The following is a 24,087-nucleotide window of genomic DNA, read 5'->3' as shown; positions in this document are numbered from 1 at the left end:
TATAAAGTGTCTATATACAAAGGGTTGTCAAAGAGGTGAACAAACTGAAAAAAACAACAACCCCTTTTTCTCCTCTAAGCTCTTTTGTTTCTAGCAACCATTGTTAGTTTAAAAAAAAAAATTCACAGAGGAGTCTGATTAAAGCTGACAGTGTCCCCTTAAGAGTTCAATACCTGCTCTTTCAAGGCTTTAATCTCTTCCGTCTTTGCTTCAATATCTCGCTCAAAGGTCAGTAGTTTTTGAGTAAACTCGACATCATTCCTAGCAGCCTGAGCCATTTTCTTTGTCATCACTGCAATTTCATCCTGAAGATTGGCTATCACTGTATCTTTATGTTTTGACTCACTTTCAAAACCCAAGAGATGACTGATTTCATCTTTCATTTTCAGAATTATTTCATCCTACATGCAGAATATATTTGAATATTATACACAAATGTGGATACAATATTGCGCCTGTTCCAAAAAAGGCTTTCAAATTATTTTATTTTATGATAAATTTTCTGTCTCCAAAATGCTACACTTGCTCATTCTAGTATTATTAAAATATAGTGGTAGTCCAACAACTTAAAAACAAAATTTCAGATACTCACATTTGCTACCTTACATTTCCTCACCCTGAAATTCACTAGCTCCAAGACATCTCATTCCTTTGTCCATATAGTAATTCTCACTCATGTGTGTAGTCCCATTCAAAATCAGTTACTCTACAGTGATGTGGGTGAAGGGAATTTTACTATTAGTCATTTAAAGACCTTATTTGTATAGCATTTCTGCTTTGTTTGCCTACCAATCACGCTATCTACTTTCAATATATTCCTGTTGATATAAACAATGTTTCTGTGATCTACCTCCATGTCACATTCATACATCACCTTTTCCTGAAGAAGTAAATCCATATGATGACTTCCTGATAATGGAACTCCACTTGCTCCAGATTGTCCATTTCCTGGTACATTTGTCAAGATTGAATATAAAAAATAAAAGGGGCTTCTAATGACTTGCACAGAAATTCAACACAAGAGCCTGTTCTGATTAGGATGAATGCATCTTTATCTCCCTAGTTTGTCTACAAGCATTTCCAAAGCAACCATCATTTTAGTACCTATGCGCTTTATCCAAGCAATTGCAGAATAATAATAAAATGTTATAATAAATGACATTCACAGGCATAAACAAACTATATAATCAGTGAAGTATAATATAGTTTCAAGATAAAAATCCTCAAGTGGAGGAGTAGATGTAATGTCTGAATGTTTTTCTGAATATGCAACATTGAATAACTATGCATATACTAGCTATAATGTTATGACATATGGCATATGAATAACCATGACTATATAACCTATAACATTATAAAATATAGAATATGGATCATTGTGACCCTGATTCAGAAAAGCATTTAAGCTTCAGTCCATCACTATTCAGGAAAGCACTTAAGCATACACTTAGCTCTGAGCAGGTGCTTATGTCCCATTAACTTCAATGAACTTAAAAATTCAGTTAAACACATGCTTAAGTGTTTTCCTCAATCACTGCTTTTCTGTTGTGCTGGCATGATTGTGCAGCAATGCTCTTTTGTCTGAAACATTTAGATACATTTCAATTTGATGATTTGCTGTTTGATCTTTTGTATTACTATATGTATAAAAACAAGAATAAGAAAAATAAATATTTGATATATGTCATGCTATGGTGTTAGGGACTACAGTAGAGTTAGGGACATTACCAAGTCCTATCATATGGCCCTAAAATTTGCTGGCATGCAAATTCTTATATAATATGCCAACTATGGTTAAAAATGTAGTTCAGCTTTTTCAGTTGTATTTGGGTTTAAACCTCTAGAACCTTTCCTTAGCCATGACATTGTCCTGTTCTTTACACTTAGAAAATATATGCAAGATATGGCTTTATTTTTAACTCACTCCCAATGAAAACAGCTGATAACCACAGATCAAAAGAGAAAACAAAGTTACTCCAACCAACAGATGTAACAGTTGAATGTATCACCAATGGAAAACACAGTAAGTAGTAACAGAGCAAGTTACACTTTCACAGAATTGTAGGACTGGAAGGGACCTCGAGAGCTCATCTACTCCAGAGTCCCCTGCTATCACGGCAGGACTAAGTATTATCTAGGCCATCCCTGACAGGTGTTTGTCTAACCTGCTCTTAAAAATCTCCAGTGATGGAGATCCCCCAACCTCCCTAGGCAATTTATTCCACTGCTTAACCATCCTGACAGTTAGGAAGTTTTTCCTAATGTCAAACCTAAACCTCCTTTGCTGCAATTTAAGCCCATTGCTTCTTGTCCTATCCTCAGACATTAAGAACAGCAATTCCCCCTCCTCCTTGCAACAACCTTTTATGTACTTGAAAACTGTTATCATGTTCCCTCTCAGTCTTCTCTTTTCCAGTCTAAAAAACCCAATTTTTTCAATTGTCCCTCATAGGTCATGTTTTCTAAACCTTTAATCATTTTTATTGCTCTTCTCTGGACTTTCTCCCATTTGTCCACATCTTTCCTGAAATGTGGCACCCAGAATTAGACACAATACTCCACTTGAGGCCTAATCAGCATGGAGCAGAGCGGAACTTCTCATGTCTTGCTTCCAATATTCCTGCTAATACATCCCAGAATGATGTTCGCTTTTTTTGCAACACTGTTATACTTTCACATATAATGAAAATGTTCAAGCAAATTTCACCTCAAAGCTGAGCTAATCAATACACTGCTTAACAAACAGCAATTCTATACTATGAACCTGATCCAATGCCCACTGAAGACAATGCAACAACTCCATCGGATTGGGTCTGCTTGCCTAATTCTCCTGTCACTTGCCAATGTAAATCAGAAATACCTCCACCAAAGTCAGTGGAATTACATCACTGTGAAACTAGTGTGAGAGGAGAATTGGTCCCAGGATCTGACAATCCTTCTATAGACTGACAAGTAGATATGTGTGAAAAAACATCATTTTGCATGGAAGTCATGATCAACTTTACTATTGTGCAATGCTATATAAAGGGTTAATGAAAGCACCGTGAAATACCTTGTCTGACTGCAGTAGGCCTATTGAAAGTATCTGGAGAGAAAGAAGAAGGCATACTTCTTCCCCAAGCACTCACAGGTCTTTTTCTGTTTGGTGGATGGGGTGTAGTTCCATTTGTTCCATGCATCCAAATGTTGTGAATGCTGGATGGGTGCTGAGACTGGAGGAAAGGCAGCTGAGGAGGAGCTGTTGAAGGGGTATAAAGTTTTGTCTCTGAAATTAACTGGAACTGCCCCGGCCATGCTATGTGACGTTTCATTGGTGGGCAAGACATCTGCAGGAGGAAAAAATGCAATCTTGTACAGAGGATGGGAAAAAAATTACTTACTACAGTGGGTGTATGTTATATATTAACACAGAACCCAGCAACATGTATGAATAGAAGAAAAATTCAAATCAACCTGCATTACCTTGCCATTTTCAACTTTGAATTTCATCTTTCATCATGCTACCTAATCACGTCGCTTTGTTTGGTCTTTCCGCAGTTCTTCACAGTCATCTCTAAACTTGGATAACCTAAACTATTGTCATCTATAAAATCTGCCACCTCTTGATTCACCTCTTTTCCAGATCGTACATTAATATCTGTACATCGATACTAGTAAAACTCTTTCCGATGCTCCGTTGGCACACTTTGCTATGATGACAACTAAAATGAAGTCTATCAGACTATTCATGTGATTAAAGTTAGGCATGTTCTTAAGTGCCTACCTGGCTGAGGTCTGAGTTTCTTAATCAACTCTTGCGCAGAATTTTGCCAAAGGCTTTGTAAAAGTCAAACTGGTTCGCCTGTATCCATTATATTATTGACAAGATTTAAGAATTCTAGTAGATTACAAAGCACAAATTTCCTTTACACAAACAATACTGGTTTGTACCAATCATATCAAGTTTGTGGATCTTTGGAGGCAAATCTGGCTAGGTATTCATAGAGCTTGCGGTTGAGTTATGGTTTCATGTGGAAACCATTGGTCTGCATGATTTCAACCCAAAACCCTGGCATGTTGGCAAAGTTTCACTTTCAGACAATGGATGGAAACCCATGTTCAGAGAAACTGAATAAAAGTTTGTAACCTGGGGTAACTGAATGAAGGGAACTATGCCAAATAAAGTGATTAAGTGAATGGTTTGTGAGCAACAACCCTGTGGTGTGGACAGGAGACTAAACTGGAGGCTATCTTCTTCAGTAGTTTTCAAACTTTTGTATTGGTGACCCCTTTCACACAGCAAGCCTCTGAGTGCGACCCCCCTTATAAATTAAAAACACAATTTTTTATATTAAACACCGTTATAAATGCTGGAGGCAAAGCGGAGTTTGGGGGCGGAGGCTGACAGCCCGCGACCCCCATGTAATAACCTCACAACCCCCGAGGGTTCATGACCCTCAGTTTGAGAACCCCTATCTTAATCTGTCATTTGGTATTCTGAAACAAAGGCTATCTCCATGAGGACACCTGGCTTGAGATCAGATTTTTCAGCCTGATAGCCCTACATGTCAGAGAAATTATGTAGGGCACCGCATGCTCATCTGTTGTTAAGAGCATCTTTCAATTGTTGTAGAGATGAGTCAAAACTGAAGCTTTGAATTCCAATTCCTTTTAATTTCATGGTGTGGGTTTATATTCCTGCCCTGGAATACAAACCTGACCCGTGGTTTCAATCTTGGGTCAGATCCAAAATCAAGACAGGTCTAGTTTCCAGTTTGGTTGTGAATGAATTCTGAGGAAAACTGACAAAGGCTTGTGAGCTATGACCCATCCTATCCAAACCATATCCCTGGTTCAGCATTAAACCTGAACCCAACCCTAATCCTGAGCCACAACTAAACACTGCTAACTTGACCCATCTCTAGAAGAAGCTGGACCTTCCACAAAGAGATGACCCCACTGGCAACCAGTAAGCATGCAGTACAACACTCCCCTTGCTACCGGACAAGTCCCAGAATTTGGAAAGGGGAGAGCCTGAGTTTCTTATCAGCTGTGTGGCCCATGAAATCAAGTGCTTTGGTCATATCACACTAGTATCCTTCCACAGAAAGGGTGAGCCAGGTATCTCTCTAGGGAGCCACCCAAGTTTTCAGGCAAAAGCTAATATTGCTCCCTGGACTTCAGTATTCCGCCAACCATCATTCTTTAACACCATCCTTTTTGGATACAGGTCTGCACTACATGACTGGAATACGCTGATTTTCCAAGCAAAGAAAGAGGCTGGACTCAAACAATCTCTTGATTGTGGCCTACTTGCAGCTGGAAAAATATAACCACTTTGGGAAACAAACAATATTTTGTCTGTTTTATTCTTTTAAATCTGTTTACCACTGAGGCGTTAGCAATTGACTCCTCAGAGTTTATCTTTTGCTCTGTGACACTGTGGCAATATAGGTACCTAAAATTCTTTCAGGCAAAGGAAGGTTACATAATAAGACAATACATACCAGCAGAATGTGACTTTGCCCTCCCCACAGTCCCCCTTAAATAACTAACAGTGGAGAAAAAGGACATGGCTGGTCACTTTGGGTTCACTTAAGGTGAACTGAAATACTTTAAAAATACATACAAAAAAGATCCTAAGTCTTAAACAGAATGCATGAATGAATTAAAAACTTATAAATAAAATCTGAAGCAAACAATGTGAAAATAATGTCCTCTTTTACTTACCTGCCCAGACCCAATTTCAGGGTCCAATGTTTCTCCTGCAAGAATTGATAACATCATACACACCTAAAGCAGCATTATGAATGCAGCTCCTCACTCTGCATAGGTGTTTGTGATGCTCAGATCTTGACAGGTTAAAAAAAAGGCTTTTATTTACCTTTAAAATGTACTTGTAATTTCAGGGCTACACATTTGTTTTGTTCAGGATTGAATAATTTAACATTTTATACAATTATAATTAAAAAATTGTTTCACCTTTAATACTAAAAAAAAGGGAAAATCATCTTTTTATATATATACAAATACTTGGTGCACTGAAACTTAACAATGATTTACCCTCTACAGTGAGCAATGTCAAACATCAAAGCTATTATATCAAAAAGGAATCATAAAGCCTGAAGCTTTAAAAAGGCATGTTGTGCTGTTTCTGTGTCAGTGTGTATTGTACATAAAATATTTTTTAAATGAAAATGCCTGATGTTCTGGTGTGGACAAACTTTATTTAAACAGTTTTTCTGCCACAGTATTGGAATTCTAACTGCATCAGTTCATAAAGTTGGTTTCACCACCTAAAATCAGGATTTTCTCCTCAGTTATCAGCACTCTGTGTATCTTTGGGGAGAGGAGTCCAAACTACTAAACTAGGCTAGGACATCCAAAATCTGCATCCAGATACTCAAATTGGCACTCACGGACTATTGTATCTGTACTGAGGTGGTGCTCGGAGGCCCAGGATCATGGCTTAATTTTGCTTGGCACTCTACACACAACAGTGATAATCCCAGTCCCTGCCCAGAAGAATTTACAATCTAATTTATGTATAGGAAATGTAGCCTAGTGCTTAAACCACAGGACTGAGAACCAGAATTTCTGGATTCTGCTCCTGGCTCTTCCACTGATTCACTCTGCGACCTTGGATAGGTCACTGAACAGCTCCCTGCCTCAGTTTCCCTACCCGTACAATAGAAGTAATGCTTCCTTAATCTACAGGGGGCATATGAGGCTTAATTATTATATGTTGGTAAAGCACTTTAAGATACTGTGATGGAGTTATAACGGTGCAAAGTGTTAATATAAATGTGCATTTTGTGTGCCCAATGTTAGTCTGAGTGAGAGAATATGTCACCCCATTAAGTCACCCACTTTGGAAAGTTGGGCCTTGACTATTTATTTGAAGTGCAGCATTTCTGTGTTTGCAATATGGAAATACAAACTATTGCGATATCCTTTGCTATCTGCTGCATTTGAGCACTCCTCCCCAAATTCTGGAGGCATGTCTCCAAAGACAAGCCTGAATCTATCAGATTGTTTTTTATCCTATTCAAGGCAGATTTCTAGATCTCCAATTTCTTGAGATCTTCAAGACCCAGAGCAATAAAAGTATTACGGGTTCTTATCAATTCCTTCCCATATAAATTGCCTGAAATCTTGGTGATACTAGCTGACTGTCCGGTGACAGGAGTACTACCTTTTTAAATGTCATTTCCTATATATGTGAATGCTTTTATTTTATACTGTGTTCAAGAGTTGTGGTGTGACATTGTGTCTTTGCTGGATGCCTGTCTCATGCTAAGGACATGAATGATACTATTGCTAATAATGCAATCACATATAATCCAGGTATACTTTTGAGTTTGAAAAAGGATCAAATTGCTTTTAAGCACAAATTTAAAAAGGTAACAGTTTTTATAATCTGTTATTTTTACCATTTAACTTTTGAAAACACAACTTGAAAAGGGAATTTTCCAGTTTGGATACTCTGTACTTCTAAAGAAGAATCAGACAAACTGGAGATATTTCTGAGTTTTCTAGAGGCTTAACTTTTCTTGTCCCTAGTGCATTTGTAGAAGAAAAATCCAGGTTTTACAACCTCTCAATGAAGTGCCTGAGATTGTGCAGCAGGTGGAGCTAGAGACCTCTTATTTTCCTATTCCCTCTCAATAAATCCATGAACATTTTTTCCCTTGCTTTTAAGAGATAAGGCTTCTCAAATGGCAAACAACTTGCCTGCGTACCATATCTCGCTATGCTGACTTTTTGAAAAAGAAAATGTTAAAACCTGAGTAAGATATCTAGGCTGTGATTAAAGTACAATTATCACACTTTATTTCTGAAAGAGTCTCTCTGTTTGAGATGCATGCCCTATACCTAGGGCCCTACCAAATTCATGGTCCATTTTGGTCAATTTCACGGTCATAGGATTTTAAAAATTGTAAATTTCATGATTTCAGCTATTTAAATCTGAAATTTCATGGTGTTGTAACTGCAGGGATCTTGACCCAAAAAGGAGTGGGGGAGGGGTCCACAAGGTTATTGTGTGTGTGGGGGGGGGGTTGCGGTACTGCTACCCTTACTTCTGCACTGCTGCTGGCGATGGCGCTGCTTTCAGAGCTGGGTAGCTGGAGAGTAGCGGCTGCTGGCCGGGAGCCCAGCTCTGAAGACAGAACCACCCCCAGCAGCAGCACAGAAGTAAGGATGGCATGGTATGGTATTGCCACCCTTACTTCTGCGCTGCTGCTGGCGAGGCACTGTCTTCAGAGCTGGGCGCCTGGCCAACAGCTGCCGCTCTCCAGCCACCCAGCTCTGAAGGCAGTGCAGCAGTAAGGGTGGCAATACTGCAACCCCCCTGCAATTCCCTTTCCGGTCAGGACCCCCAATTTGAGAAACGCTGGTCTCCCCCATTAAATCTGTATAGTACAGGGTAAAAGCACACAAAAGACCAAATTTCACAGTGGGAGTCCAGATTTCACGGTCCATGATGTGTTTTTCATGGCCGTGAATTTGGTAGGGCCCTACCTATACCTAAAACAGGACATACAGCTGGAACTGGCAATGTCTCTCAATCCAATAGAACCCTTTAAAGTACACCCACTGTACTAGCTAAAGAAGTGAGTATCAGAGAAGGGGAACATGGAACATGCAAAGAGGATGAGGGGAAAAAACAGAAGGAAAAGAAAAGAAGCTCCTTGGGCATGGACCAACTTTTTGTGCTGTTTGTACAGCACCAAGCACAATGGGAGCATAATGGAGGGGCACACAGAGTCCTTAGTGGCAGGCCTGGATTAACCAATATGCACTGGATGCACGTGCACAGGGCTCCCATTTCAGGGAGTTCCTCAGCCACCAGAAAAAATAAACAGGGCCAGAAAGGGGGCAGGGCAGAGCCCCAAATTGCCATAGTACACAGGGCCTCTGATGCTGGTGGTGGGAAATTGATGGAGCCAGTGTGGAAGAAGGAGAAGCATACAGACTCCCTGCCATGGGGGAAAAGGCGGCGCGGGGCGGGGGGGGGGAATGAAGGGCATATGGGGAAGTGAAAATGGAGATAAACCCAGAGCCACTGGTTTGTGTTGGGGAGAATGAGGGAACCTGGAATGGCAGAACAGGAGAAATGGGAGGCACACAGATCCTCTGGTGATGGCAGAAGCAGCACAGAGTCCCTGAAACAGAGGAGGATGGGAAGACAGCACACAGAGAGTTGTGGAGTGAGAAATGGAAGTATGCAAGGAGCCCCTTGTGAGTGACCCTCTAGTACATAATAATACTGAAAATGAATGAGAACTAGAAAGGTGAGGGATGGAAAAAAGGACCAGAAATGCAGAAATTACAAGAGGGAGAAACATGAGAGAGGGAAAAAAACTAATAAAATAAGCAGAATTTTTTAGATTTTATTTTTCTGGTATATTAATATAGTAATATGTTTGGGTTTTAAATGTAACCAAATACATAGCTAGTGGAGCCTTATTCCGCACTGTAGCTTGATGTCAAAGGGAGATTTACCTGAGAAAGGAGGTCCTGAATAGGACCAAGGAAATGGTAATTTGGTATAATCACATGATTAACAAATCCAGTCAGACTTCAGCAATTTCAGCCCATTTTTTACCAAACATTTAACTCCATTCTTTGTATCAATATAATTATTTTTATAAATAAGGAGGGTTGTCCATTCCTCAATTCTAGATTTTACACATCTGTCTGCATTATTCTTACATTAGCATAAGAGGGTGAACAAATTAATTAAAAAAGGAATTTCTAAAAGGTCTTGGGTGAAAACTCCTCAAAGGGTCCAGAATTTCACCCCTGGAGCAGACATTCATATGCAGCTACTTTACAAAATAGGAAGATATTATCTACTCCTGGGACATTACCTGAGAAGTGTTTTCTATCACTAGCTCATAGGATGTTCCTCCTGAACCAAAGTGCAGAATATCCCCTGCACCCACTTTCACTGCTGCATTCTGTATATGGCAATCATTAACGAAAGTGCCATGAAGAGAGTTGAAATCTTGAAGAACAAAACTGTTTTCTGATTCGCTGAATTCAATGACTGCATGATGATCTTCAATACCTACAGACTGAAATTGGATAACAGTTTCAGAAATCTTCCCAGAGTTATGGATCATAATGGGGATTTTGCTGGGATTTATTTTGCTTTGTCTCATCTGGCTAATATACCATAATATGTTTTGGCTCAGAGGCAGTCAAAATGGCTGCTGATTGCTCATCTATTATGCAAGATACAGTATTTTTTTTTATTTTGTTCAATGGCTAGATTTTTTTTTTTAAGCTTCACATTTTTGCATTTTATAAGTCAGACAAGTCATCTGAATAGGTACCAAAATATACAAGATCACAGCAATAAAAATGGATAACTGATGTTACAGATAGATGCATATGATAATAATGAAGGTATCAAATTAAGAACTTTCCCCTCCCCCTTGCTTCTTGTGATCTTTCTCTATAGCATATTATTTCATATCCAATCTAGGCCCCAATACTACAGACACTTAAAACACGAGTAACTTTGCACATTTAGTACTTCCATTGAACTCAGTGGGACTACTACTCACATATGCAAATATTTGCAGTATCAGGACCCTAGACTGTAAGCTACTTGGAGCAAGAACCTGTCTTTTTTTCTCTCTGTAGTGTAAAGCATCCTTGACACTTACTGTAGAGTGCTAATATACAAGTGTTAAATAGTACCAACATTAAGATCTACTACATATATTTCCGTGTGTGTTCTAAATAAATAAACACTATTTAAACTACTTTTGAGTATGAAGGTGCAGACTGTTTTCAGTTGGCTCTTTTGTTGACTAACTTGGGTGTGGTACACTTGAGTGTACAATACCCCTAATGTATGCTCATGGTTTAAAAACGCTCCTGTGTAGACACATCTGTGTTTTTTAGCAAACTAATCTCAAGAAAAGGAACTATTTTTAATTGTGATCTTAAACTTAATCACAGATGAAACAGCTGTAAAATGACATTCTGATCCAACCCTTATTCACATAGGGCTTGATTCGAAGCACCCCGAAGTCAAAGGAAAGATTCCCATTGACTTCAATGGGCTCTAGATCTAGTCCCTAGCACTAATGAGGCATTATTTTCTATAATACGCTATCCTTTTCTAAGTGTTTTAGCTAGTTCATGTATGAACACCTGTAATGATGGTGCTTAAGCAACCTCCTTGGCAAATTATTGAGTTGTCTAATTGAACTGGTGGTTCCTAATGTCTATGTTAAGTTTTCCTTTTTTTAGTTACCGGCTGTTGCTTCATGTTATATGACCATAATCCATATCAAATAATTCCTCTCTCTTTTGGTTGTCTAACTTAAATATTTAAACAGGTTCTCTAATTGCCATTTTATCCCTGTGGCTCTAAATGACTGGAATTATTATAAATGGGGTAATGAAGTTAAGTAAGAGTAAGTGCTGTAAAGAATAATAATGAAAATAAATGTTATGCTCATACCTTCAGAACAAGATCTGAATCTTCATGTCTTCCTATAGTAGTTACTTTTGATCTCAGCATAAAAACACCATCTGAACTTTTTAAAAAGGCTTTCATTGTCTCCTCTTTTTACCTGTAAGGTTTTATTTTTAAAAAACTCATTTTCTAAGTGTTATCCAATGCACTTTTGCAATTACTCCAGTCAAAACATTTTGAATAGCTTAAATGAACAGTATCAAATAACATGGAAGAAATATCATAATTTATTTACAGGGATGCTGTCAGATTGAATTTAAAATTAAAGACAAATTCTCTACCCTGTGTAACTAAAAAAAAAGATTAAAACTGATTTTCAAGACAGCCTGAGAGAGTTACACATCCATTTACCATTAAAATTCAAATCCCATCCGAAGACAGAAAGAATTTTAAATATCTAATTTACTTTTTATACCATTCATGCTATCTGAGACTGAGAGGCATCTGGAGACTGGTCAATTTCACTTTCACAGATGCTGCAATGTTTGCCTTTCATGCAGGGTGAAAATATTTAGATCCAAACAAGCAAATGTTTTTATTGACCTTTTAAAAATATCATTACCAATGTTTCTTTGTAAATTTGTTTCCCCACTTGCAACCTAGACTAGCTGACAGTTCCACTTTAGGAGGTCTAACATTCACAGCAGGGTGAGAAACTTGTGTACCCTCTGCAAAATTGGTATCCTATGCAGCTGACATCACACCAAAAAGATGACTACCTCCCACAGTGAGTTTCATCTGTAAAATACCAATTCTGCTTTAAAACTTTGCGTTCAGTCCTGCAAGTGCTCTATGCACAGAACTCACATTTCTGCTGGTATAAGTTCTGCACATCATTTTGAAATGCATTTCACAGTTCATCAGTGATGTGCTACCAATATTTTAACAAGGTTCTCCAATAACCATTTGCCCACGTAGCCTATGACAAATCCTCTGTTCAAGAAGCACTGGAGAAACTATTCATTTGCATTCCACTATATACAAACATACCTTTTATATCCATAGCCAGGAATGAGAATAACAGCACTTAGCAAACAAACTAAAGCTACATGTCATTGGAAAAGCCTGTACTATGATACTGAAAATTACATAACAAATATTGAGAGTGCAGCAGAGTTCAATATGTATAATTTGAAGGAGGGCATGAAGACCTATTAAGGTCTCCACATGTAAAGCTAGCTACATGCACTAACCTAATACACCATCATTGGATCCATTGCTGGAAAGCAGAGAGAATGGTTTGGGAATCGGTGCTGCCCCACTTCCTCTCACGAGGCTGTGGAAAAGCAGAAGGGTAGCAGCTCATGTTGAGTCCAAGGGATACATAAGCATGCAAAAATCATGTGGAGAGAGGATATTCTAGGATATGTGTACCTGCAAGGGAGGGCTATATCTCAAGTTTCTACAGAAAAGTGGTCAGAGTTCAAGGGGCCATTGGTTCCTCAAGACAATGGTTCTCAACCAGGGGTACACATACCCCTGAGGGTACACAGAGGTCTTCCAGGGGGTACATCAACTCATCTAGATATTTGCCTAGTTTTACAACAGACTACATAAAAAGCGCTAGCAAACTTAATATAAACAAAAATTTCAAACAGACAATGACTTGTTTATACTGCTCTATATACTATACACTGAAATGTAGAAAACAATATTTATATTTCAATTGATTTATTTTATAATTATATGGTAAAAATGAGAAAGTAAAAGCAATTTTTCAGTAATAGTGTGCTATGACACCTTTGTATTTTTATGTCTGATTTGGTCAGCAAGTAGTTTTTAAGTGAGGGGAAACTTTGGGGTACACAAGACAAATCAGACTCCTGAGAGGGGCACAGTAGTCTGGAAAGGTTGAGAGCCATTGGCTCAGGATAATGTGGGGGGAATTCTGGGCTTTGGGTAGTAGAAGGGCAATAACCAAGGGTGAGAAGGGAAACTAGCAAGCAGAGCATGGTGATGAATCCCTAGATTGCTTATTTCTTTGCTTTTTACGGTTTGCATTGGTGTCTGTCAACCTTAACTCAATTGTCCTGCTCTAACTATAATTCAAATGGTACAACTCCCCTCGTGGGGATTCAACTATACTGGTATAAATGTGCTTATACCAGGACAATTTATTCCTATCAGGAAGTGGAATAATAATCTATAACAGAATAAGGCATCTTTGTATGGGTATAACTGTGTCCACACTAGCTGTTTGACCGGTATAACTATATCACACCCCTACCAAATATAGTTACACCTGTACATAAACTGTGCATAGGCCAGGCCTTAGTTTTGAAGCTGTTTGTGTGGCGATATGCTGGATCTCACACACACGACTGCAAGTATTTTTTAACCCTCTGTGTAAAGTTGCAGCCTCTGGCCCTGGCAGATTTCTAGCCCACCCACAGAACAGCCTGTACCGTACTGCCCCAGTGAGTCTCAGAAACAAAACTTTATCCTCCCCAGAGCCCTTAATCGCAAGGCGACGGTTTAGCACAGGGCAGGGTTCCTCTCCACAAGGCCCTTGGAGTCAAGAGGGTTGCCACCTACATGGGTCTCTTGGGTAAGCGGGCACCTCGCACAGGGGTGGCTGGGAGGGGGCTGGCCTGGCACCCCTGTGGAGCTCCATGGGGGCAGTGGGAGCCTTGCACGATGCAGGCGGTGGAGTTAGTGGGATTACTACACGAGGGGGCCCCTCACATCAGCGGGGGTCGAGCCGAAGGAGACTGGCCGTGCCAGTGGGAGCCTTGTACGAGGGGGCCTGGTGTCTCCTTGAGGTCAGTGGCGGCCTGGGGTCCGTGGGGTCCCTCAGGGCAGCGGGAGCCTTGCCGGGCAGGGGTGGCAGGGCCCCAAGGGGACCAGTGGGGGTGCTGGGCGTCTTGCCCCTCAGGCCAGAGGGGGCCTGCTCCATTTTGGGAGTCCCGTCCCTGCAACAGCCCCTCGGGCTGGGCCGCCCCCAGCCCCCCACGCAGAGCCCGGGGCAGCACGAGCGGCCCTGCTGCTCCCCACTCACCAGCGCTGCCGAGGCCGCTGCGGGCATTAGGGCCCCGGGGGCGTCCCCCCGTCGAGCCAGGCCGGCCTGAGGCGGTGCTAGGCCTCTGTGTTACCCGGGTCTCCGGGGCAACCGAGGCGGAGGCGGAGCGGGGAGGCTGCCCCAGCGCTCGGGGCCGGGGCCGGGCTGCAAGCAGGCACCCGGCGGGGACAGGAGCGGCGCCCCCGCGGCTTAGGGCTGCACCCCCGAGCGGGCGGCGGGAGGCGGGGGCAGCCCCGGCGCTGCGCTCGGGGTTGGGGGGGGCTACAGTGGCCCTGGCTGGGGCTCCTTGCACCCATGCCGGGGCTGGGGCCTTGCTCTTGAGACAGGCAAAGGTGAGCTATAAACACGGCTCACTGAGTCAGGGCAGCGGGGATCACCCTTTAGCGACCCCCCGTTTTGATTTTAAACATTTCGGGGACACACTGGTGAACAAGGAACGAAAACGACAGCAAGAATCCCGGCCAGGGGAGGGAGGGGATGGGAGGGAGGGGATGGGCCCTGCTGCTAAAACATGGTCATAACTGTAAAAAGTATAAGGTTTACACTGTGCACCGACCAGCCCCCTGCCCACAGTGCTCGGATGTTGTATTCCTTCCACCCCACCTACCCTTGGGGTTGGGTGACCAGATGTCCCGATTGTGTAGGGACAGTCCCGCTATTTGGGGCTTTTTTTTTATATGGGCTCCTATTACCTCCCACTCCCTGTCCGGATTTTTCCTACTTGCTATCTGGTCACCCTACTTTGGGGAGGGAGAGGGGAAAGAGGGCTGCTGTTTCAAATTGTAAGGTTTTCAGGCCAGAACCCATCGCCTCCTAAGAATGGACCTTTGATCTGACCCAATATGGCCATCTAGTCCAGTATCCTGTCTTCTGCCAGGAGGACTTGTGGCACCTTAGAGACTAACAAATTTATTTGAGCATAAGCTTTTGTGGGCTACAGCCCACTTCATTGGATGCATAGAATGGAACATATAGTAAGGAGATGTGTGTGTATATATATACACACATATACACACACATACAGAGAACATGAAAAGGTGGGAGTTGTCCTACCAACTCTAAGATGCTAATTTAATGAAGAGAAAAAACTTTTGTAGTGATAATCAAGATAGCCCATTACAGACAGTTTGACAAGAGGTGTGAAAATACTTAACACGGGGAAATAGATTCTGTCTTCTGACCATTCCCTCTGGGACCCCTGGCGGCCAATGCCAGGGGTCCCAGAGGGAATGAACAGACCAGGGAATCATCAAATGATCCATCCCCTGTCGCTCATTCCCAGCTTCTGGCAAACAGAAGCTAGGGACACCATCGCTGCCCATCCTGGGTAATAGCCATTGATGGACCTATCCTCCATGAATGTATCTAGTTCTTTTTTGAACCCAGTATGTTTGTATAGCACCTAACCGACTTTGGGCATCACCCTACTGTAAATAATAATCAGCTAACTACAACAGGGCTTGGGTGGACCTTACTCCTGCACAAGAACAGAACAGCCTAGTGTAAACACAGCTCGTTTTCCATCCAGATCTCATCATCTATACCTGATTCTATAATACCCTTGTGGGCTAGGGGAAAGAGCTGTTTTAAAAACAAAAACAAACAAGCAAACACAACAACCACAGGTAACCTGTATGTGAGGAGGGATACAGAAATTAGACAAAGTTAACAATGAAAAAGACAACCTAAAAAAAAGACCCCACTAAGGGCCAAAGTCTGCCCCGATTACACTCCATGCAATCATTTTAACTTCAACAGTCAACTGCAGATCAGGGCAGAATCTGGTTCAAAATTGGATACAGAAAAAAATCCCAGTAACTCTGCCTTACCTATTAAAAACAATACTTTCACAATCCAGAGAAGTACAAGTTCAAAGTAATTTTGAGTTTGTACATTGTGATCATACATGACACTGTTTAATCCACATTTTCTAAGAATTTTTTTAACCTAGATTCCATAATGTAAAGTAACTAGTTTAAAAGAAAAAAATTTGTTCCTAAATTCTCTTGCCATTGTGACAGACATTTTTCTCATGTCATTTTTGTAAACCACAATTTCTTAACTGAGAGCAACTCTTCTGGCAACACAATTAGAAAGCAGGATAACTTGTTCTGTAGAACAAGTCTGAGCAGACAGTGCCAGTAATTTTTTATTTCTTTTGAAGGCACATCAGTTTCATTAAAAACACCATGGAACTTCTTACTTGGTTTACGAATACCTTTAAAAATATATTTTACATTTCCACTATTTTCATTTTTTGAATTTCTCAGTTCAAAGGAGGAAAAGTTGGTTTCACTTTTCCAAATTATACTGTCAGATGGTATTATGTATTCCTTTATATAAGCTATTTCCACTGAATTTTCTTAAGGAACAGTAGAAAAAGAACTCTTTTTAAACAAAACCAAATTTTTGGTTTTAAGTTGATTCAACTCTCTAGCTCATTCTTTCCCTTTTACAGCCATACTATTTCTTGATTGAAACATTAAAAAAATGATTACAATGAAGTCCAGTAATTTTACTGCTAGAAAAAAACCAGAAGACTGTAGCTCAGCTCAGATCTGCTTGCTTTAATGCTGTGTCTGTGCTGGCCAAGAAGCTAATAGCAATAGCATTTAAGATAAGTTCTTGCTAGAAACATGCCTTAGATGGAGTTTGAAAATTGAATTATGAAAACATATTCCCTTTGTGCTACAAACATTATCATCCAGAATGTTTTAGGAGATAAAAATAGCATAGAGGTTAAAAAAGCACAGAGGCCTGCAGATAATGAAGGGAACAGGGAACAGATTTGGACAAAGAAGGAACTGTGGATTAAAAGAGTTTTACTGTATTATCTAGAAACTGATATCCACTTCTCACAACTTTCAGGACTTGTGATGGGTGTTGCAGCTAGCCAGCTGACATAATGGTGCAATACTCAAGCGTGCAGTATGCTGGTGAGGTTATAGCCACCACAGATGTATTCACCTATAAAGGTCAGGCACGAAGCATAATTCTGTGTTTGGTTAACGAACTTTGTAACTCATGTAATACCAAAGAAAAATTCTGCAACCACTTTGTACAGATATTAAGAGGAACAGAACTCTTGTTTTACTACACATGCAGTCTTTCAGTATCTTGTATTGTACCCATTTGGTATATTACGATCCCTGGTATAAATAGGAGCAACTCCATTGGCTTCCGTGGCTGGGCACTTCCTTAAAGCAGGTCTGAATCGGACTCAGAATTCTTGACGTGCTTATATGTGGGGCTTATATAAAGTCAGAAAAATCGTATGATGTATACCTTTTTTCCTGTATATGCACAGCATAGCTTAAGATCTTGTTTCTTGGGCGGTGTTCTACTTCCTTTTGAGATTTAGTCATAATTCATTTTGACTTCTTGCCTCATTCTCCCACAGAAAATGTGACCCATTCACTAGTTCATACACTATACTGAACCATATCCAAGTGGCTGTTGTGGAACAAGAATGTTCACCCAAGCTTGATTTTGTTACCTTTTTTCTTGGCTATTGCAGCCTGGGCTCCCCAGGTTATTTCCCAAGTGAAGCTAGAGTAGTAGAGTCCCACAACTCCAATACTATGCAGAATGATTTAGTATAATCATCTTAATTAGCACACCTACCCAAAACAGAAACATAGCATATAAATGACAGTAACCTATGCTAATTAGGACAAAGATTTGACTGCTTATTGATACTCATTTGCTGTATTTCATTAATTTCTGTTTTTTAATCCGTTAACACATTTTAGATGCTTTCTTAAGGCACAACTGACTAATCTGACATAATAGATTTGGAAAGTGAACAGAGATTTTTTTTGCTAGCAAACACCCAAGTCATACGTGATAGTTGCTGGAAATAGGCAGACAGATAACTACCCTCCATTGTTCAAAATCATTGAAACGCACTACCTTGGAGCTGCTCTCCCTGGCAAGTATCCAAATTAAATGGGTGTGCCATATATGATGTAGATTTAGTATATCTTACATCTGAGTCAACTCTGTCCATTTGCTAGCACCAACCCATAGCTGGTGTTTCCTTCAGCAACAGCCCTGGGGTTGTTTCTTTAATGACCCAATACTGCTCCCATTGGAAGAACTCCCACGGAGTCTTGCAGGGAGCAGGTTTCAGCCCTCTGTGCCTAGGTAATCTTTTGATATAGAGAAAGGGAATTATGATAGTCACCACAATAGGGCCACGGGCGGGCGGGGGAGACTTGCTTATGATGTGGATTAAAAAAAATTATATCAGGGTACAAACTAAGACAGTGTCAGACCCAAAAAGCCAGTTTAGGAAGAAAATGACAAGACTATGCTGAAGAAGGATTACTTTGTAGTCAAGAGACTCTGCCTTGAAACTTGGCACAAAGTAGCTTCACAGCCAAAGAAACAGATTATCCTCAAACAGTGTCTGCGTTTTTGTGGGATAGCTTATAGACCCTGCAAAAGGGCAGTTCAAACTCTCTCATTTTTCCCAGAGATCATCTGCCTTTTCACGAAAGCGGTGGAGGGTCACATTTGTTACTCAAGAGCAACAGAGCAAGCAACTAACTGACTGAGCTGGAATTTGAACCTGGGCTGCTCCTTCTTAGCCTTTAGCTTTAATCTTTACTGTACACATCCCTCCTCTTCCTCAATTTTAGTTTAGTAAGATATAGTGCTCCAACCTCGATTAGAAATTGCGAAAAATCAAGCTAGAATGGGCAAGGGGTAATTATCTGTTTTAGAGACCTGGGTTGGAAAGGAAGGTGCCCCCTTAAGGAAAAGGGTCAGGTTCAACAAGTTTCTCTCAATCACTTCATTGTACCAACAATTTCTTACATTACTACTCCTTTGGAAACTAGCAGCAGAGGGTTTAAACTAAGGGCCAAAATCTGGACTTCAATGGGCTTGCTCAGGTACAATACAGCAAGATTTGGTCCTTAGCATAAATAAAATAGCACCCATTCTATTATTCTCCATGTGAATGGGGAAAACTAGAAAGATTGAATCACAGACAAGGATTCCAAAAGTTATGCCTTCTTAGAGCCACATATGGATAGGTGCAGTGATAAACAAATCAGAATGTGCTTGCAAACAGGAACATAGGGTACTGGGACAGCTTTTCCCTATAGGATATTTTAAAATCTTGTTCGAGTGGGTCTTTCCTACCAGAAACAAAAATGAGACAACTCCCTCCTCCATTCAACTCCAGAATAGATGTCACTGAATAGTAGGCATTGCAAATCAGTGAAATATTATAAGAAGACTGATGTCTGACAAGGAGCAAGGCTCATTCCACTCTTGCTGGGGCCAGCTTCTGGGTACAGAGAATATGCCTCAGTAACACATCTATATGTAGCGTGATCTCTGAAGCGTTCTTCACATGTTTTCCAAACACCAAGCTGGCAGAAAAGCCTCTTTTCTAGCTTATTTTTACTATTAGATAAAGTCTAGTGTAGCAGAGAGTGCCTGAAGGAGTTTGCAGCCAGGATCAAAATTGTCCCGTGACAGGAGACATTTGTTAACCTTGCAAGTGTTACATAATTAAACTTAATGTTGATCATGTTGCATTTGCATCATACATACTAGGGCATAGCATTGTCGTATACAGGCCATCCACATTATTTGATTGCATTCTGCCTTCTTAATGTCATATTCTCTGTCTTATATCACGTCACCACATTCATCAATGCAAGTGGTTTCTTCTCAGCTGCATCACCAAACAGTTGAGACCATTACCAGGAAGAGGCACCAGAGGAACTGGCTGATTTTGGCTTGCCAAATGTCAGAGCAAGTGCACTTAAGCATGCCGGAGACATAGGGATCAAGCTTGTGATTTGCACGTTGAGGACTTCTACTCTGTGAGTTCAGAAAAGTTTGTCTTCTGACCCACACAGGTATGCCTCATATGGCATCACAGCTTGAGTGAGCATGCTTTTGTAATCTTTGTGGCCTTACTAAAAATCCAGAAGAGAAATCGTGTGCTTCAAAGATGCTGAAACTGCCATTTCCCAAGCTAGAATGGAAAGAAAACATTTTGCCCTACATTTCTTACAGCCCCTGATTAAAGTACTTGTGTTGTTCCCATTTACAACACACACATACACACAAAACATTTATTTAGAAAAAGTCTCCAATTGCTCAGCATATTCAATGCTAACTTAGAACATTAAACATTTTTGAAGTGGCACAATGGAGTAGATGCCAACTGAATGAATTTACAAGTTAACCTTAAACACACTCTCCCTTTAAACTGGAACACCAAAAACCATCTTCTCCTCTATGGTTGTCAGTGCTTAGAAAGCTTCTCACTGGCATCATGAGTACTGCTGAAAGGATTAAACAAATCTGATGGTTCAAAATTGTCATTTCATTCAATAGATTTCACAGCGTGACTGAAGTGTTACAAAATGCAGACTTGCTTTCTTTAGTTATCTCAACTCCATTTTAATGGAAGTGGAGAAAGCCACACTGTTTGGTTTTTCTTACGTGGAAGAAAAGAAAATAAAAAAAAAAATTACCTTTCCTTTTCTACTTTTAAAATTATTGGTAAAAAAAGACAACAATTTAGTGGCTTAAAAAAATATAGTGTAGAAAAAAGAACTACAAGAGAGGCATACAATGTACTATTTAATTTAAAACAAAAGTGTAGATTTGATACTTGTGAAGATCATTTATTTCAGAGTATCAGATGCACTAGTGTTTAATTTTTAGTGGTATTTCATGAAAAGCGATGTCTTAGAATCATTCTGTCCTTCTGAAAAAGAGGTATATAGTCCAGCATTTCCTTGATCTTTTTGAAGCTTGTGGGAATTTGACTGCATTTGTACCCATAGATCAAGTATCTAGTAGTGTTTTCCCCTGGAAAGTCCACAGATTTTAGGTCACTTCCTTGCTATCTGGTGCTTTATCTGGGACCTCATCATACTGGGGAGGAGGGGTCAATGGTTCTATTGTTATTTGACCTGAACTGTTTCTGTCTGGAAGGTTTAGTCGGAATTCCTTTAGGTGCAGCTTATCAGACTTAATTCTCCGAACTTTCAGGGGTTTCAGTCGTTTGTTCAAGCGAGAACTGTGCCTGCTTGGCTGACGCTGTATGTTCGAATCGACATCTGCGGCGGTTGTAGTTGGTGTATTTTCATCAATCCCAGTTAGAGATTCGTAAGAGGGCAGAGACATGCTGATCCTGGTGTTTCTGTCCAATTCTCTCGTCTCAGGATAGCCCTCGTTCATAACCTCCTCATAACTGGGAACATAGTATCGCGATGGTGTCTCATCATCCTCTTCTTGACTGCAGGAGACAATTTTAATACTATCAATATGCTAAGCCATTTCAGCTGCATTTCTGGTCATTCAAATTTTGGGACCAGAAATACATGATGATACAATATAAATTTCTACAGCACATTGCATCCAAGGATCACAAAGTGCCTTACACACATTAGTTAAATCTCCAACATCTCTGTGAGCAAGGATTATCATCATCTGTATTTTACAGTTGGGAAACTGAGGCACGGAAATTGTGATTTGCCCCTATATGTGACAAATTCATTTCCGGGATGGGAATGCCACCAGTAGTTCTGGTTCACAGTTCCCTGCTCTTATCACTGGGCCACAGTAATGTTTTAGGGTGTACAACTGAGTTCAAAGTATCCATATCAATGTAAAAATTAGGATTTTGGTGATGTGTCACAGTAATAAGTCTTTCAGGCGATCATATGCTGGGTTCTTATAGCAATGATTGGACTCAGAAGTTAGAAGTGGAAAAGATCTGTTTAGGACATCTAGTTAACCCTCTCTCGCTCTCTGCTAAATTTTCTGGAGAAATCTGTAGGTGTAAACTGATTACTTTTGATCTATCACATGGCTTTGTGTACACTGAAAAAGACAGCAAAGACACTTTATGCATTGCTTTATGTAGTCTAGTCTAGTGTGTCATTGAAATAAGCAGGCTAAGAACATGAGTATGCATTTCCCCCTCTCCCTCCATCTTTAGTTATTTTCCAGATACAAAAGTCCCAATCTGCTTGCAAGTCTGTGACTGTGTGGCGGGAACGGGGGAATACTAACAGCCAGGACTCACTGCAATTGACAATTCACTTTACCCATCTAAAAATCACATTTGTAAAGCCCTTCACAATCCTCAGATGAGAAATGCTATGTTCAACTGCCAAGTGTTCGAATTTAAAATTCTTCTGCAACTAACATTCAGTCAACTGTTAAATGTTACACCATCCCACCCAAGCTAAAAAAAATAAAATAAGGAACAGAAAGGAGGAGTTACAGTTGCATCTTTACATTGTTTAAGTACCAGACTGGAAATGCCAGTTTTTCTTTCCTTTGTGAAACTGACTATAGCACCATTATTTTGATGTTAAGGTGCCTTTTCATTGCCCTATGACTAACGAGTTACAGTTCAGGCATGTTGCATTAATTATTCCTTGTTTCTCCAGTCCATTCCCCACAAAGAGGGATATCAGAATAGTGATTCTCTTCCAAGAGACAGGTGAAGAATTACCCTAACATCTCTCCTTACCAGCTGTACCACTCAATTGGAATTAATTTAGAGGGACATACCTTAATTAGAAAGGCATTAAATGACGGTATAATCATGTAAACCTGGTTATTTTTTCTTTTTCTGGGGGGGGGGGGAAGAGGTAAGGGAGAGGCATTCTGTTAGATACTGTGCCAATCTATAACGAGGGTATCTACATGTAGTCTGCGTAAGTACACAGTCTGCATTTTATTAGCATTAGTAAGTTTCCCTTCACATAATTGGTTACAGCACAAGAGCTTTCTCTGCAGATTCTGTCATTCTAGAACTACCTTAGGGTTTTCTATAGCTCCCATCATGGTACTTTCTAATTAAATGAAGCTGGAGAGTTGCCACCTCATACTCTCATTACATATTTCATATGAAAAACCTCTTTCCCTTCTTCAGAGGGAGTGAAATTTATCTAGTGATTCCCTGTTGTCCACTCCCAGCTTCTAGCAGTCCTTCTTCAGAGGGAAAGAGCAATGTTTTGGGGACAGGATACAGTCAGAATCAAACACCATCGCAGTTTACGCACTGCCAGGCTAGGTCACTGAATTCCCTGTGATGTTGAGTCAGTGTTAGTAAACTGTTTATTTAAGATGTTCTTGTAACAGAGACATTCTTTGCTCAGTATTTATTGGAGTTTCCCTACCTTCAATGGATGTAAAAGTTTGTTTCATTTCTCTGCAGCTCTTGTACATACTTTCATAAATGCTGTTGAAAGGCTGTTTTGTAACTTTACAGAATTACTGGACTTAACAAACCACAGCAGAAAGAGAGATACCACATTACCCTGTAGCAATGGCACACTCCTTTTTACTTCTCTGCCATCTAGAAGCCCTGCCTGGCTCACAAAAAGGATTTTGTCTCCTCTACAATTATACCAATGGGGTCTTGGTTTTAAGATGCACACCTCACCATAGCATTTTTACACTAGAGAAGCAAGCAGTCTCCTAAAGCTTTGTATATAGGATGTATCTTATTTGTTCTAAACATGGGTCCATCCAGTGAAGTACGTTGTTTCCAGCGGTGGCCAACTGCTTATACTTCTGAGGAAGATGAACATTTATC

The 24,087-nt window shown here is 40.4% G+C and overlaps 2 protein-coding genes across 3 annotated transcripts in view; both read right to left on the bottom strand.

The window, feature by feature from the left end:
• Nucleotides 1-11,560, bottom strand: part of FHAD1 (forkhead associated phosphopeptide binding domain 1) — a 59,236-nt gene extending 47,676 nt beyond the window's left edge. For both annotated transcript variants that reach the window (XM_026660026.1, XM_029913554.1), the window contains exons 1-5: nt 11,465-11,560; nt 9,855-10,061; nt 3,053-3,326; nt 875-948; nt 174-401 (exon numbers count right to left, since the gene is read on the bottom strand). In XM_026660026.1, coding sequence (XP_026515811.1) covers nt 174-401; nt 875-948; nt 3,053-3,326; nt 9,855-10,061; nt 11,465-11,560 — 879 coding nt within the window. The remainder of the gene's footprint in view (nt 1-173; nt 402-874; nt 949-3,052; nt 3,327-9,854; nt 10,062-11,464) is intronic.
• Nucleotides 11,561-20,582: 9,022 nt separating this feature from the next.
• TMEM51 (transmembrane protein 51) overlaps nt 20,583-24,087 on the bottom strand; it is a 36,238-nt gene continuing 32,733 nt past the window's right edge. The window contains exon 3 of the mRNA XM_024196358.3: nt 20,583-21,771. Within this exon, the coding sequence (XP_024052126.1) occupies nt 21,360-21,771 (412 nt within the window). The 3' untranslated portion in view covers nt 20,583-21,359. The remainder of the gene's footprint in view (nt 21,772-24,087) is intronic.

The sequence above is a fragment of the Terrapene carolina genome, unplaced genomic scaffold, assembly GCF_002925995.2.
Source record: "Terrapene carolina triunguis isolate 2854851 unplaced genomic scaffold, T_m_triunguis-2.0 Scaffold714, whole genome shotgun sequence".
Lineage (NCBI taxonomy): Eukaryota > Metazoa > Chordata > Testudines > Emydidae > Terrapene > Terrapene triunguis.
This window is presented reverse-complemented; position numbering and strand designations above follow the sequence as displayed.